Source organism: Lupinus angustifolius, chromosome LG06 (genome assembly GCF_001865875.1).
Source record: "Lupinus angustifolius cultivar Tanjil chromosome LG06, LupAngTanjil_v1.0, whole genome shotgun sequence".
NCBI classification, from domain to species: Eukaryota; Viridiplantae; Streptophyta; class Magnoliopsida; order Fabales; family Fabaceae; genus Lupinus; species Lupinus angustifolius.
In genome coordinates this window covers 31,934,529-31,951,899 of record NC_032014.1, presented here as the reverse complement: position 1 = coordinate 31,951,899, position 17,371 = coordinate 31,934,529, and the positions used below count along the sequence as shown (strand labels likewise).

General features: G+C 33.0%; 2 protein-coding genes across 4 annotated transcripts; both read right to left on the bottom strand.

Annotated features, from left to right (window-relative positions):
- Positions 202–5,638, bottom strand: LOC109351269 (casein kinase 1-like protein 2). Of its 2 annotated transcripts, none has more exons than XM_019592690.1 (14): positions 5,316–5,638; positions 5,189–5,229; positions 4,405–4,474; positions 4,156–4,304; positions 3,973–4,068; positions 3,811–3,881; positions 2,593–2,654; positions 2,428–2,491; positions 2,260–2,344; positions 2,036–2,162; positions 1,829–1,911; positions 1,683–1,746; positions 1,327–1,469; positions 202–765 (listed from the first exon to the last, which is right to left on the bottom strand). In XM_019592690.1, the coding sequence occupies exons 1-14, from the start codon at positions 5,389–5,391 to the stop codon at positions 475–477; spliced, it is 1,422 nt and encodes a 473-aa protein (XP_019448235.1). In that variant the 5' UTR covers positions 5,392–5,638; the 3' UTR covers positions 202–474. The 2 variants fall into 2 exon arrangements, with proteins under 2 accessions (XP_019448235.1, XP_019448236.1); XM_019592691.1 differs by having other exon boundaries at positions 1,683–1,743; positions 5,316–5,637.
- Positions 6,642–13,643, bottom strand: LOC109351268 (probable phospholipid-transporting ATPase 4). 2 transcript variants are annotated; one of them, XM_019592688.1, is made up of 11 exons: positions 13,439–13,643; positions 10,892–12,810; positions 10,641–10,751; positions 10,070–10,346; positions 9,901–9,989; positions 9,694–9,781; positions 9,401–9,610; positions 8,949–9,074; positions 7,963–8,061; positions 7,611–7,802; positions 6,642–7,512 (listed from the first exon to the last, which is right to left on the bottom strand). In XM_019592688.1, exons 2-11 carry the CDS (start codon positions 12,703–12,705, stop codon positions 6,835–6,837), a joined length of 3,684 nt encoding a protein of 1,227 aa, XP_019448233.1. In that variant the 5' UTR covers positions 12,706–12,810; positions 13,439–13,643; the 3' UTR covers positions 6,642–6,834. The 2 variants fall into 2 exon arrangements, with proteins under 2 accessions (XP_019448233.1, XP_019448234.1); XM_019592689.1 differs by lacking the exon at positions 13,439–13,643 and having other exon boundaries at positions 10,892–12,815.

Here is a 17,371-nt window from a genome sequence, read left to right as displayed (position 1 = left end):
TATATATATATATATATATATATATAATGTTTTTATTAACTAATTAAATAAAAGAATTATTTCCAAACATCGTACAAAGTTGCCAATGTTACAAAATTCAAAGACATGAAATAAAATCCCCATTGATGTCAATTAATATCCAGGATATTCATTATTCAAGTAAAACCTGGTTGTACTCACTCCAATGTCACACAACTATTATAGTATAAAACCAATGTCAGTACAGAGTAAACTATTAACAAAATCCTTTCCATCAGCCAGGTTTGTTAGTAAACCACCAAAGCACATTTTCCTCTCTTTTTTAGGCTCACACCTAAGCATATCTTTAACTTATAATAATGACAATTTCCAATTTGTTATAGTTTTCCTTTAGCAATATGCACAAGCCAATACTCTGCTCAGTATAGTTCATGAAAAGGAGTATATAACTTTCAATATTTTACTAAAGAAGATGGGTATCAAGAGTTGCAGCTGCTAATACTGTACCCTCTGATCTTTGATATTCAGGCTCTCAATACCTCTGAGTGCCCTTTCATAATCCTTAAGGTTTGATGTTTTTCTGCCGGAGGATGACCAGTTGTGCTCGGATGTCGTGATAGTCGAACTTCTTTGAGCACCAGAGATTTTACGGAGTGCTGCTGGACCTGCATCCATGGCATGAGGACGAGAGGGTTCGGTCTCACTGCCAACATGGGCATCATGACTGCTGGAGACAGCACCACGCCTTGCAGATCCACTTGACAAGAAGATATTAGAACCAGACATCTGCATAAAACATATACAATCATTCATAAGTAACATGAAAAATAATAGCAATGCAAAGAGATGGCCTTGTGTAACAGTAACAGCAGGCAATTTCAAATTAATAAAAATCATTACTTAACTGACCTTATAAAACAATTATTTTCGCATGGAAGAAAAAACAATCATAGAGCATCTACAGCACAAAAATCTTGATGAAGAAAGTCTATAGAAATGAAGTCTAAAGAATGATATAGAACTTGCATCACATAAAGCTGACTTCTGAGGGATATAGATGCTGAAGTTTATGCTTCATGACAAAAACAAATGAAGAAACAAAGCATAGCTTCACAATTTTTTTTTTGTATAAATGAGAAACAATGTTCATTTTTTCCTTCTAACATGATCCATCTAATACCTAATAAACAAATATTTCCTTAAATAGATATAGTTTGAAAACTATAATAAAAGTCACAGGAATAAAATAAATATTTATGCATAAATACATCATCATTAAAGCTTCTGCAAGATTATACTCAGCTCACAGGCAAAAGTGTTCCCATTATTATATATATAGTCACGTACCTTGACTTCTTTGGATCCAGCTGTGTCACTTGTAACAGGGTCTTTTTGTCTAGATAAGATTCCATCATTTGCAATAGGTCCAGTGTTTCTTCGACGAGTAGGAACTGATGAAGACCAACCAGTATGCCTACCATCTTGCCCACCTACATAGAAGTTGCCACATCAAAACACACAAAAAAAATCAAGACTGACACACCATATAACCATAAAAACATGAAAAGGTTGAGACAAATGACAAGATAAAAGGAAAATTAAAAAACATCTACACAGAACAATAACTAAAAGATTGTTGATCGAAGAAAATGTGAAACCAGAAACTGTGAATAAAACATAGATATATAGAAGAATTTTTTTACCTGTCTGTCCATCAGCATTGACAAGTGGTGGCATGCCAGAACTTGGTCCAGCAATAGCACCCTGCTAATGTCAAATTTCATTAAGATAACGCAATCTCAACAATCAAACATCTTATTATGCAACTAGAAAAAACACCACCACTTACAATAGCTCGTACTGGAGGAGCAGAAATTTGAGATTGCTGATATTTCAAAATGGTCCAATCAAAGACATAATCAAATTGGAGTCCTGGAGTAAGAAGAAAACAGGAGCCAAAACACATAAATGACAAACTAAAATATAACCATGTAATTGCAAAGGACCTTAATACATCCCACAGAAAAATATAAACATGAAGAAAAAAGGCTTAAACCTTCACGAATGAAAAGGTCACGGAAGAGCCTTTTCAAATAAGCATAATCTGGTTTGTCATCAAACCGCAGTGACCGACAGTAATGAAAGTATGAAGCAAATTCTGAGGGATAGCCATGGCAGAGAGACTAAACAAGAAGCAAGCCACATTCTGTTATGATAGAAAGTTAAAAGAAAAACAATAAATAATATGTGCTAAAACACTATTTTATCGCACAACTTTACCTCAATAGAAGTAGAAACTTTTTTCTCACTGATTTTCTCATACTTCTGTTTCTTATTTCCCGCTTTCAAACCCTGCCATGGAAGACTGTAGAAATACCAAATAAAAAATAAGTAACTAAATGTAGGTGATATGTAATGATAAAATAGCTCAAGTAAAATGATAATTACCTTCCTCTCAAGAAATACATAAGAACGAATCCAAGTGACTCTAAGTCGTCCCTCCGGCTTTGCTCTAATAAAGCATGAAAGAAAATATTCTAAAAGTTTAGAATCAATTTCCAACAATAAATACAAAAGAAAGGGCATTGATCAAGAGATATATTAGGAACATACCAATTCCAAGATGAGTATTCATGCTAGCATATCTAGCTGTTCCTGTCAAATTCCTATTCTCTCTGAAAAGAATCAAAAGCAAGTGAAAACCCCCACTAGAAAGTTGATGACTTAGAGACAAAATAACAGAGTTCTATGTTCAAAATAAAAATGATAGCTTGATAGTTACTGTAAAGGGAAATAATAAAAATAAATACTACTTACATAGTTGTCAAAGAGAAACTACTTTGACAACTTATGTAATTAAAAACAGCAAGTGATGCACTAATCATAGGAACACCATCTTCAGAAATTGAAGAAAATAAAAAACAGCAATACAATTGGGAATTGGCAATGAAATTTAAACTTTATTTTTTTTGCGCTTAAACTCTATGCTGTCAGTTAAAAAAATTGCTACTTTATTGGAACACAAAACCAGAAACGTAAAAATACAAGTAAAATTACCGATATTGATACTTTTATTGATGACACACACTAGTACAACATAGAAATTAGAAGAAAGTAAGCAAATATGCCTTCCAGAGCTTCTGCTTCTACAGAGAATGATAACTCTTCCAACTCTAAAACACACATAAATTCCAGAATGCCAACCCCCTACTAAGCCTTATGCTTATATATTATAATCTAACCAGACTCACGCAAAATAACTGCCATAAAGTTAATAGTGACTGCTATTAACTTCAGACACACAACAATAACTATCACACCATTAATAATAACTGTCATTAACAATAGTAAACTGCCTCCTAGACCCCTAAATTCATCCTAGTGTGGACTCTAACACACTTGAACATCTTTAGCAGCTTCTACAGGAAAAGGAGACATTTTTTAATACAATTTACATATAACTTACAATATAGCACCTATCAGGTATCTTGTTCAGTTAAGCATAAAACTTATGACGTAAAACATCCACATTTTTTAGTAGATTAATAAAAATATTATAAATCTCAGCTCAAGTGCAAGACAAATTAATTTCACATTTTTCAATGATATGGATAAGAAATTCATTGCTGCATAAAGTATTAAACTGCCACACGTTTTATGTCCCCAAAAATTAAAGACATTACTCCTTTACTATAAAACATTCACACTAAACAGTCACACATAACCAACAACATTGCAACATATCTAGAGATTGGATTCAGCATAATCAATTGACAACAGTGCAACCACAAGTGTATAGTATAGGAAAAACTACAAACAACAGAAAAGTACCTGTATGGAATATGCAGATGGGTAGAGTTATCTCTGTATTTCTTAGCAAGACCAAAGTCAATGGCATACACCTATAAACGAGGAAATTTTGAAAAGGATACATCCAAAAGATGACACCAAGGGATGAAAAAGAGATTGAAAAAGCAGGCATTTAACTAATACCTGATTTGCACGCCTTCCCAAACCCATGAGGAAGTTGTCTGGCTTGATGTCCCTGTGTAAATATGATTTGGAATGAACATACTCAACTCGGTTAATCTGCAAACAGTTTAAGGTTGTCATATTTTAAGATAATTAGTGAATGTAAATTAGAAGAGCATCTATATACAATAGAGGAAACCCTACCATCTGATCTGCAAGCATAAGAACGGTTTTGAGGGATAATTTCCGACTACAGAAATTAAACAAATCCTCAAGACTAGAGCCGAGTAAATCCATTACAAGGACATTATATTCTCCTTCAACACCAAACCATCTCACATTTGGGATCCCAGCTGTCATATAAAGGTAGCCAATGAAACATTAAAACTGATATAAACTCTACGAAAGGGAAACAGATCCAAAAACTAGAAATTCACTAAGATAGAAAATTACTTCCTCCTTGCAGTATCTTATACAGCTTCGATTCATACAACAATTGGGGATGCTTGGTTTTAGCCTTTTCCTGAATCAAAAGGGGAATAAAAAGATGAACACACTTAATCAAGCATATCCCTTATCCTCAACAGTGATCACGGTTTTTGAATAAGTCAACTATAATCATCGACATTAATGAAAACATATAAGCCACAGCAGATACTTGGCCAAACAGTTGCTTGGAGTTATGAACTGCGACACAATAGATGGTGTCTTGCATAGCCTAACATTCTTAGTGGTGCCTTTTGGTGTCTCTGACCACAATAAGGGCTCATTTGTTTAGGTTTTTTCAACCAAAAAGGTTAATTTAAAAAATATACACTTTTCACAAGTACATGCTTGATTGGCTGGGTTTTACTAAAAAAACAGAAGCTGAAGGGGAAAAAACTGAAATCCTGCTTTTACGACAAGCTCCATTTTTCAGCTTCTCAACAAAATCATTTTTTTTTTCTAAAATCACTTTCGTAGACTCGTAGTGTATCTTAGAATCACTTATTTCAAGGCTAAACAATCCAGCTCTAATTGCTCTACGAAAGGTAAAAATTAACCATTATTCCACAGCATTTATCACACATTCTAAAAACCATATACACCAATTGAACAACATGACAATACACAGCATACGTAACAATTCAAATTTCCCAACAAAATTATACCTTAACAAACTATTCTAACATTTACCAATCGAATACGCAATGAATAATAGCATAGAGCACAACAAAATTGAAATCAGAGTACTCACAAGCTTAACCGCAACATCTTCATTAGTCTGAATATTAGTACCTAGATAGAAAAAAACGTAAAAAAAATTAACAATTGAAATTAATAAAAATAACATGAAATTAAGAAAATGAAGAAACGTAACATACCGAGATAGATTTCTCCGAATGATCCGCTACCAAGTTTTCGGCCAAGACGGAACTTGTTCCCAACACGAGGTTCCATTCGAAGAGAGAAGAAAACCCTAGGATTAGAAGAAAGGGGAGGGGGCAAAATTGAGAAATGAGGAAAATGATGGGGAGAAAATTGGAAATGATTATTTGTTTTGTAAAAAGAGAAAGATTAATGAAGAAGGAAGAGGAGAGAGAAAGCGTAGAGAGGAGGAATCGTCATAATGCGATTCTTCTCCTATCTTCCACTTTCGTCCAAATGCACCATTTTCTTTACTTTCTCATCATCACAAAACGACATGCTTTTGTTTTTGTTTTTTTTTTTTCGGTTTTTTTTGTTTCATACTTTTTTAACGTAATATTTCCTAGCATGTTGACATGCACTGTCGTGCTTGTCAACCCGCTTTCCTATCGTTTGTAATGTATAGTTTGTATTTTATAAATTCAAATATACTTTTTTGCGCTAAATTTACGGTTAAATTTATTCAATTGGTCTAATATTTAATTTTTAAAATACACTTTTAAAATAAGAAGATAATAAGGATAAAATAAGAAAATAATATTATATGGTTTTTTGGTAGAAATAAAAAGATATTGAGGGCAAAATAGAAAAACACAAATTACACCATGATGAGTGGTTATTTTGTGTTTCCCTTTATTAATAGTATAGATATATTGTCGGTGGAAATTCTTATCCACAATCAATATATTATTCATTACTTTATATTAATTTTTGAAGAGTCGTTAATGTTGAGTATAAATAAATGATATATTATGAGCCTATGGTATAAAACTCTTATGATTTTTTCTTTTACTTTTTTCCCCTTTGGGACTTTTTTCATTCATATTTCTTGACTATGCGGAATCAGTTTATATGTTTTGGAAAGTTTTATGACTCGAAATTAATAGATTTTAATAATTTGACTTAATAAAATGAATACTAATCTAATATAGAATAATGGACTCTTTCAGAATAAAAATGCTAGTTTTTAGCACCAAAAAGATCTTTAAGAAATGGTGGCAATGCACAATACTCTACTTAGTAAAGTGGAGGATAGAGATATTCTCCCACAACTAGCTTTTTATATAAATTGTAACTTCTTGGTTTGGTCAATATGCTATTACAGTTGGCCGGTAACTAAATTGAAGAGAGCTTATAACTTAAACAAAAACGAATTTGTAACATTTAAAAGTTAATTGAAGTAATGTTTAATCAATTACAATTTGAAGTGCAATGAATGCCATAATTTTTGAATGAGTTCTAAGTATAACAATTTGATGACAGAATCACACTATAATTGTTCAGAATTATAACAATTTGATGACAGAATCACACTTTAATTGTTCAGAATTAATTTACCATAATGTTGAGTTCTTCCTATACTTACATATATTACATACTAAGGCACACATGCTTTTCACCTTAAATGAATGTGACTTCAAAGAATTTAAATGAAAACCAAAAATAACCCACAATCAGTAAAAGAATTGATAACTGTTAAATTATTTTTGTATATGAAGGTGGCAAAATTCTCAAAGAAGTTGGCTTCCTCTGCAACTTCCCTCTTAACTGTCTCATCTTTGCTTCAACTCTTGCTGTGAATCCAATCTTTGTTTCCTGTCGTGCTTTCGAGCGCTCCCTCTTCCACATGTGTTGATCTTCGACGTCCTTCCCACAGTACTTGATTTCTTGAATAATGTGATGATCCATTGGGTTGAAAAATCTTTGGAGGGATATGTGAACAAGATAAGGAAGAGTGCAAGTAATTGTTACTATAAGGGTTGCTGTCCAATAAATAGGAGCAGGAGCAAGAACTTCAACCAATATTTGGTAGCCATTCTTGGTGTATACCGGAGAAAGTGCGCCGAATAACAAGAGAAATAGGTACCAAGTAGCTATGCTTCCCCACACAAAGAGGTGTTGAAACCATGTAAAATGGCTCATTGTCAGTGCGATCTGGCAATTGACGGCGCAGATGATGCAAGTGAACATTATGGTACCGACAGCATCCATATCTGCAGACTGGCCATCCAAACGGAATGCTTGGTCGTAGAAAATGATGATGACAAGGAAGAAGGTGATGAGGGAGGTATAGAGACCATTGCCCATCCATCCCAATATTCTATACCAGTCAAAGAACAAATTTTTGGGGCCTTGCTGGTACAGTGCAGGAAACTGCGAAGAGCAACAGCACATCGAAAATTGAATTATCCAAAACTATGGTGAAACTGTGAAAGGTTGAAACATATTGAAGGCATGACAAGAGAGCAAACCTGTAAGCAAACTTCGGATGGAACATCTTGTTCAAAAACTCCAAGTGAAATGACAGGCAATGATGTAAGAACAACATTGAACAATATCATGTACCAGTCTTCATAATTCGATTGACCAGAGAAGCCCGTGTATGCTTCAAAATAGAATATGGTGAGGCCAAATGCTATATTTTTGTAGAAGAAATAGCATATCTGACAAGAATAACATATCGGTTAAGAAGAGAAAACAGTTCACAATTTTAAGATATAAAATGCTCAAAGTATTACATGTTTTCATACAGCACACAAGATGCTGAACACATCCAATTTCTGAGCATAAGATCAAGATTAAAGATGAATATCAACTAATTACCATTAGCGCAATTCTCTTGTAACACCAGTGTCCATGGACTACCAGAAGCCGCTCCAGGAATCGAAATTGAGCAATAGAAAAGTCACTAGCCATCACCGCCTGAAAAGATGTTGCAAGCTTGAGTTCCACAACTTACATAAATGTTACAAGCTTCCAAACAGAAAAACACTTAGGTGTGTTCATTGGCTCGGATCGTAGATTTTATAAATCATTTTCTCCTCAAAAATAAGATTTATAAATTATTTTATGAGATCGATAAAGTAAACATGAACTGGAATCAAACATATTAGTCATTTTGCACTATTTCACATGAAATGAAGCATGCAAAATTGTTAAATTTATGTATTGATCAGCTGACAATTTCTACTAGCCCATAGTAAAAGCAAAGACTATAAGTTAGGTTGAATGGGCTAGTAGACATTGTATTAAACCTGTACTAGCATGAATTTCTAAAGTTCATGGAATGCACAAAAGGTAGGATGGACAAAAGTAGTGCCCACACGACATTGAAAATATTAGCCTTTTAATCTCATAAGAAATGAGTAAATTTGGATTGGATGTTCATCAGGTCTTGAATATTATCAGTGAAGACTTTAAGAAAATACAAGGAAGCGAGATATTTCATTCAAAGCAGAGATGATTCGCTATTTTTTTGTTTGCTTTTCCACATTTTATAGAAGAAATTGGTCTGCAATAATTGATGAGAATTCAAATAGAGATTCACTTCTATGCTGCATCATTGGTCACCAGTAATCACAAAAGGGCTTAGCAAGAAGTCTACTCCTCTGTCTAACTTGAAGAATATCCAAAACACAAAAAATATGACAGGTTTCCTCCATCTCTAACCCCAATTTTTAAAATACTAAAGGTATATAAAATTGAAATATAGAGCATATGGCTTTGCAACTAGTAAAAGTATGTTAAAATCATTCACATGCAGTGATGGTTTTGTGTGACAATTATGCTTAAAAGAGACAGCCACTGACCTGCATACCTTCAACCCCGCTGATTCCAACACCAATATCTGCTTCTTGAATCATGCCAACATCATTTGCACCATCACCTATTGCTAGAGTGGTCTTCCCAGTTCCTTGTTTCACTAACCTTGTTACCTGATGCCAATGGATTAAGGGATTAATCATGAAACAGCACATGCTATATTTATACTCTTAAAGTTGATAAAGTGATAGCAATTAGGTTAGATAATCTATATCTACAGTAACATCAATAACAAACATGCACAACAGAAATCATGGACCCAAACCTAATTTTGGCTGTCTAATTAACATTTACCCATTTGACCATGTGTGCAGTTGTGCACAATTTTAGCCCCAATAATTCCTATAGGGATCGACTATAGTGATTAACTATAGAAATGCAGATAAAGTACTAGAGCAGAGCTCACAAAGGAACCAATGAAAAACAAAAATGGTCATACCAATGCCTTTTGCTTGGGAGACACACGACAACAAATGACAGATGCGCAACCAACAGCCAATGCCAAAAATTGATGCTTGACATCATCTTCTAGAGCATATGTTAGAGTTTTCCCTTCAATGATTAACGCAAATGCCGCATGTGGATCCTTCTCCAGTATTATCATTTGTGAAGCATTGGTTATTTGATTCAAGATGTTACTTTTAATAACCTGAGGGTTTAAGCCTAATATCAGACGAAGCCCATATTCAAAAAATAAATTTCTCTATTCTATCTCAAATGAAAAAAACATACCTCTTTGCTATCATTGACCAGTAAATTTGAATTTGGGAGACTGATACAGATTTGCTTCATGCCTTGTCGTAGCAAACTACAAGCAAATCTGGATCACATAAACAAAAATTCATCAATTATAGTGGCACTTTTATGCAAGTTTAACCTTAACTATTAGAACTGATATGAAACAGTTCTATGCGGTTAAATAATTTGCAGCACACAGACCCAATGTTGATTGCAGTTTCCAGCTTATCCCCGGTCAACACCCAGATTTTTAGACCAGCTTGAGCAAGTTTATCAATGCATTGAGGCACCTGAGGAGATTAAAAGGTTAGGTGAATGGAGCAGAGAAATGCAGAAACAATTATTGACTACGAAGAATGATATGGCCTACCCCTTTTTGCAGTTTATCTTCGACAGCAGTAGCCCCTACAAGAATCAACTCTCTTTCGATAATATCTGATAACCGCTCAAGTGTCGCCTCTCGGTCAGGCCCAACAGATGTCTTGGCTTTCTGAAACTCATTATTCCAATCAGAGTATTCTTTCTCATCAAGCTTTCTGTAACCCAGAGCTAGTGTTCTCAAACCAGCTTCTCCATATTCATTCAAATGTTTAGTAGTTGAATCCAAATACAGTTTTCCATTCTTTGACAACCGATCAAATATGATACTGCACAACAAAGCAAGAAAACAATGGACATTAAAGTTTGAAGAGGGATGTTCAAAATTTCTTTATCAAAGCATATGAGTATTACTATTTTGGCAAGCTTCTTATCTTGGAGTAGGGAGTTGCCATGATTGTAGAGTATACTAGTAATAATTATAGTTTGAACTTCACAAGCCTTAAGTGGATTTTAATTATTCGAAAGTAGAACTGATGGAAGGTCCTACATGTTCATTAACATTTAACACCATATGTTCAGCTGCCAGTAATATAGACAGAAAAAACATTATGTAAGCTAACCTGTCAGCTCCTTTGCAAAAAAGAATAATGCTTCCCTCCTCATTACGTACAATCACAGACATACGCTTTCTTTTGCTAGTAAAATCCAGCATATTCAAGATTTTATACTCTCTGCATAATTCACCCAAGACACAAATAAATAAAAAGGCTAAGGAATATGACATAACAATTAAAAGAATTCAAAAGCAAATAGTGGACCCCTAGGGAAAAAGAAGGATATGCATCATACAATTCATGAATGTCTGTCTTACCTTTCAACCACTTGTCCTGAAGCAGCAAATCTTTCACGTACTACAACAGTTGATTGAGTTCTTTTATAAAACTCGAAACCAAATTCTCTAGCTGCTATAAGAAAAGCCCCTTCATCAGGTGATTCAGCTTCGTATGTAATACTGCCAGTCTCCTCATTCCGCTCAGGAATGGCAGTATGACAAACAGCTAATATCCGGAAATACATCAAAAGAACACCTGCATTGGGTTCATTCAACCAGTTACCATTCATAAGACGGTTGTCTTCAAACCCAAATCCCTTTATAGAAGGCTTTTTATCTTGATTGTCCTTAGGAGTAACAGTAGTCTCCAGTACAATTTCTTCACCTGATGTAACCTTTTTCGATAGCATGTTACTCTTAGACATGGGGAAATTAGAGAAATCAGAGTCCTGCTCCTCAACATCAGAAGCCATCTGCTTTGCTGCAGCAACTTCAACTTCACTAGCACGCACACCATATGCAGCACCAGCAATGGAACACTTCAAGAAATCCATCTGATTGCAGGTTAAAGTGCCAGTTTTATCAGAGAGGATAGTGTCTACCTGACCCAACTCTTCATTCAAATTTGATGTCCGTGCATCAGCTCGAGTCCCAGTTACTTCATCATACATATGAATGTCTTTGTTAATGAAGGTTGCTTGTAATACCTTCACAATCTCAATTGAAACATAAAGCGAGATAGGTATCAAATATCCATAAAGAATGAGTGCAGTAATCAGATGGCTCATCCCAGCCAATCCAATTTTCCTTGGGTTATACTGGTCTTCAATGTCGTCAGGTCGTAAGTACCACCATTTTGTGACTTGATACTTGGTCTTCACAACAAATCCTATTGAACTAATAAAGGATATCAATATAAGGACAGTGAAAAGAGTGTATATGATATGATCCATCTTTTTCTCTATTGTACTCCTTTTTGAAGGGGATTTTGTAGAATTCTGCATGACTTTGCTGTCGTGACCAGTGAAAATGACCACCCCATAGACATAATCAGTATTCCTTAGCTTTGAATCTCGTAGGAGAATTTGACTGGGGTCAAGAGCATAAACCTGATGCTCATACTCGAAGTTTCCAACAAAAGTATAAAGATTCGGATTTGGGTCTTCACAATGTAATGTTCCTGAGAAACCATTAAAAGCCTCATCATTATCTAGAGACAAGGTAGCCTCCAAACATCTTTTCACCTTCAAGTTGGTCTCACCATCTAAATTCATGGTCTCCACATAGCATATCCCATCCTCGTAGCTTGATGACAAGAGAAATAAGTCTGATGGAAAAAATTGGTCCTTCTCCACTTTTATGATATCCCCGACCATAATATTCTGCCATGACCTGGGACCAAAAACGCCATCGCCTTTATGGATGCTAGCTTTCCGGTGATTAACTTTGACATCCTGAAGGAACCTGCGAGAATCTTCCAACCCTTCCTTTGCCATACTAAGCCCCACAACAAACACCAAAGGAGCAATCATGCTCAATGGGCTAAATGGCGAAATCGAAGAGGCTGATAGGCACGCAGCCAGAAGGAAGTATATATTAGCAACCCTTCGAAATTGTTCAAAGAGCGCCTTTGGAAAAAACGTGATAACATTGTATTTGGTAGTTGATACATTATTATTGCAGTAAAATAGAGATTTCTTGTCATGGATTTGTGGCTGGTTGCAATAAACCGTTCTCGAGAACCCAGGGCCATGAAGTGGGTTAGGCAACTCATCAGTGGTGGCTGGGCGAACGCAACCAAACGTATAGAGATGGCTCCTTCGGAGCTTCACCCTGATCCTCCCTCGTGACATTTCAGTAAGATTTCAGCTCAAGGTTGCTAAATTTGACAATTCACGCATACCTCTAAGGATTGATCAAACTTCCCCCTTATCACCAATATATTGTTTTCCAAAAACCTGAAAACATAAACATAAAAGGGAAGCATTAAGTATAGAACATATAAGACAACACATACCACATAAATCTATCACTCCATGTGTTAGTTCTTGTTCTATTTGGTCAGTAAAATACGCAATTATTAAACTTTTGATTTAAATATATTTTTTCAACCAATCAGTGTAAGTGGAAACATGATCAGCGGAATATGTGCAATTCAATATAAACAAAGAAATCAAAATTCACACTACGGAATCAGCAGAATATGTGCAATTCAATATAAACTAAGAAATCAAAATTATGAATGATTTTTAATAGAAAATAATAAAAAGTGAACTACATACAGAACCACCATACAAACAAGAATTGAATTGAATTCATAAAAATAAAGGGGAAACAAAAAAGCTTAAAAAATTAATATCGCAGTATTAAATTTAGTAACTAATGCAACCTCTAGACTAAGCATCTCAAGAATCCAAAACAGGTAGAAAGAAATTAATATATCAAATTTATACGGATATGGAAGATATTTATTTCCTTTGCTAAACTTAAAATGAAAAAAAAAACAAAAAAGGAAAGCAAATTAGCTAAGAAAATTGACGTGAAAAAAGTAAGAAATCGCTGTGACAAAGAAAGATAATATAAAACCTGCAATTTGATGAAGAAGAAAAAAAGAAGAATGAGTAGAATGGGAGAATAGTGTAGTAGTTGATGAAACGACAGGAAGAATGGGAGAGAATAGAGAAGAAACGACGAACGGAGCTATGAAAGGAGACAGAAACACAGTATAGAGGACAGAGAGAGAGACATGTTAGTGTGTTTTGTGTCCTTTCTTTTCCCTCCTCTCACGTCCCAACTAAATAAGACTTTTCTAATTGCTACTTCACTTTTCATTACTCAAGGTTTTATCCATCTTCTCCATCATTAGATACTCAACTCTCACACCTATGAGGCACGGACATAGATACATGTGTCGGATACAATATGTATTGGATATGTCGATACGTATTTGGGGATGTGTGTATGAAATATGATAAAATTATGAGGGTTAATTAAGATATCTAAAGTAGAAAATATAATGGAAATTATAAATCATTGTCCTTTCCAAAATTCCAAGTATCAACTATAAAGTATAGTAGAAGAATTCATAAAATTGATAACACATATCATATTTTATCTTATTTTTTATTGAAAATGTATCAGATACGTATCTTTATCTTTTTTTGGATATTTTAGGTTACGTATCTTTCACGAATCCGAGTGTATCCGTATGAATACGTATCCGACACCGACACGTGAGACTAATAGGACTGAAAAAGAGCCGAACTGAACCGAACTAAAGTTCAGCTTGATAAGGATTGGCTCGGCTCGAAACTCGACTCAAGATCGATACGATTTATTTTTTTAGCTCAAGTTCGGTTAAAGTTCACAAACTGTTCGGCTCGATTGGTTCATTTGGACAACTTAAATAGTTAATTAACTTTTAAAAAATACTACAAAAAAGTTGTATACACGTAAATATAACCATGTTTATATATATAATAACAATAAATATAAAAAAATAATATACGAGTCATAGTAAACATAAAAATTAGTTTATATATATTTTTTATATTTATGTTAAACTAGCTAATGAACCTAACGAGTCAAATTGTATCCAACTCAAGTTTGGTTCGTTTATTTAACGAGCTTAATTTTTAGCTAAAGTTTGGCTCATTTGGTTCATGAATCAAGTTTATCGAGCTAAATAACGAATTGAGTTTCGAATGAATACCGAGTTTGTTCAGTTCATTGTCAACAACCCTATGTGAGAGTGTTCAATGTATCCGGGTTTCAGAGTGTCACACAATAACAAAAAAATTAGATAAAATATAATTTTATCTTTTTATTTATGATAAAGTTTTATCCTTTTATTTATGATAAAATTTTATCCTTTCATTTATGATAAAATTTTATCCTTTTATTTATGATAAAATTATATTTTATCATTAAAAATCTGAAGAGAAAAACAAGCACTTATTTGTTATTCAGAATCACTAACTCGCTATCACATACATGTTTGTTATTTCCTAAAGACTTAATAAATTAAAGGAGAAACTATTATTTTAGGGAAAATAAGGGACAAAGTTCTATATGTACTCATGTTATAAAACTTGACTCAATGGGACCAATAATATGATAATGTATACAACTTTTTCAGAGTGTGCAATTAATTTGTTTAAAAAACATCAAAGGGATTTGGTCAAAAAGCATGCTTCTTTCAACATTTTTATAATTGTGTTAATGTTAACTTTTATTTAAATAAAATCTTAATTATTTAATTATATTTTTGAGGATATTTTTAATTTATTTGTAATATCTTTTTCTATTTAAACACTCATTATTGATAGTTTAAGTAAGTAATTATGTAATAATAATGTTTTTTAATCTAAAAATATAATTATTAAATAAGGTTAGATAATTTTATAAAAAAATTAATGTAGTTCGAGTAAACAAATTCGACTAGAGAAAATGATATATGCACACGCACACGGAAAGTATAAGAGTTTTTATATGGTCATTGTATCACATACAATTCATTTTCAATCACCATTAATTCTTAATTAAAAGTAATAAAAAATAAATGATAAATGATACATTATGTATAAATCTTTACACATATATGTAGATATTTATGTTATTCAACTAGTACCCTACCAATAACACGGTTTCTTGAGCTGGATGGAATTAATGTTTCAAGACCTTAGCCAATCAATGCCATGGGGCATAATAAAATTCCTGACGTGACACCAACTTTGTAAGTATAGGCTATTATTAGAGTATAAGTCAATTTTTATACACAATCATGTTCGAGCTGAGAATATTCAGAAGTATGTGAGGTTAACTTTCCTAGTAAGTATTTTTTCACTCACAAGACTTGAATTTAAAATTTTATTTAAAGGAAATCAAACATGTACTACTTGAACCAACATCTGTTGGTGTTCGAGTTAAGTTTAATTTTTTTACAAATAGATAATATAAATGAATTTTATTTTACAATTTTCATTAGATATTTATTAAAATGTGATAAGCTAACCTATAAGTCATGTCTTTTGTCGTTGAAGGTACCAATAAATCTTACTTAATGCGAGAGGCTAAAATGAAAATGAAACGTATACTCTTGCAAGATGCAGATATTTGTGACTGAACAAATATCTTTTCTCATACATTTTTTTTAAATTGGATTATTAACAATTTCATTTCAATACAGTTTTTTATCTTTATTTATTTAAACGACAACTTGTTTATAATTTTAATGGTTTAGATTTGTTTTTTCAGTTTATCTCATGTGTGATGAAGAAAAAAATGGAGGATTTATATACACGTCAATGTGTATTACTAGAATTGATGACTATGATGAGAAGTAAGTTAAAAAAATTTAATTTTAGAGTAAGTGGACAGTAAGTGAATCTCACTCTTATCAGTAAATCGGAAGGATTTATCTCATGTGTAATATTTTTGTATTTGGTTTAATCATATTATTAATTTTTTTAGAATTCTATGAAGCAGACTTTCCAAATATCATATAAGATTAAATGTGAATATTTCATTCATAAAAATGATACTTACTCCCACGATAGAAAAAAAAATATTAGCCATTTGTTCAACGTGCCTGGGACTTCATATCAGAGAGTCTTTGATATTTGTATCTTAATTTTTTGGGTTTATCTGTCGAAGTGGCCCTACCATATGACACATGGATCAAAAGCCTTCTCTTGGAACCCTTTGGGAAAGAATAGCTAGTCCTATTTTTGTCTCATTTTGTGTTCTCATAAAATAGAAATTAATATTGTTATATTATTAAGTTTGATTAAATTATTGATATAGATACAAGATTTTTTTGGGACATCAAATTTTTATTCATTAAGAAGAATGCGATCACATGTATCATTCTTATTGCATTTTATGTCATAAAGACAGATGAGGATAACATGTTCGTTATCACATTCCACTTGGTGTTCTTATCAATTAATTTTTTTAACTTAATTAAAAATATATTATAATAACATAAATTAATATTTTCACATTATTCTATATAGTTTAGTTGGCTAGGTACAAGGAGACAAAATTATCTTAGGACACAGGATCCTTGTCCGACAAAGACAATGCAATAGGTATAGAGTGGGACCCATTCCATTAATGAAGAGGAAAATGTTATATAAAAGTAAACCAAAAAACAACATGTATTAACATTTATTTTTTGGTTTAAAATAATATTATATTTTTACCGAAAAAAATCATTTATTTCTATAGAGAGAAGTCCTACTATATAAGGAAATGGAGCTGCTAAATATGACTCTCACCTTTATATGGGTCCATCAATAGTAACTTAACGTCAACATAGCATGCATGTGAAATTGTTCTTTCATTTAATTTGATTAATACTTCGTGTAATGTTGCATTTAAGATTATCATATGCTTCTCTCATATAGGCCACTCAATAATCAATTACTATATGTTTTTTAGAACTTTATTTTCTTTCTTATTACTAGCGTTTCGTAGGTACGAAGTGACTGCTGACCTACATTGAAATGTATATGA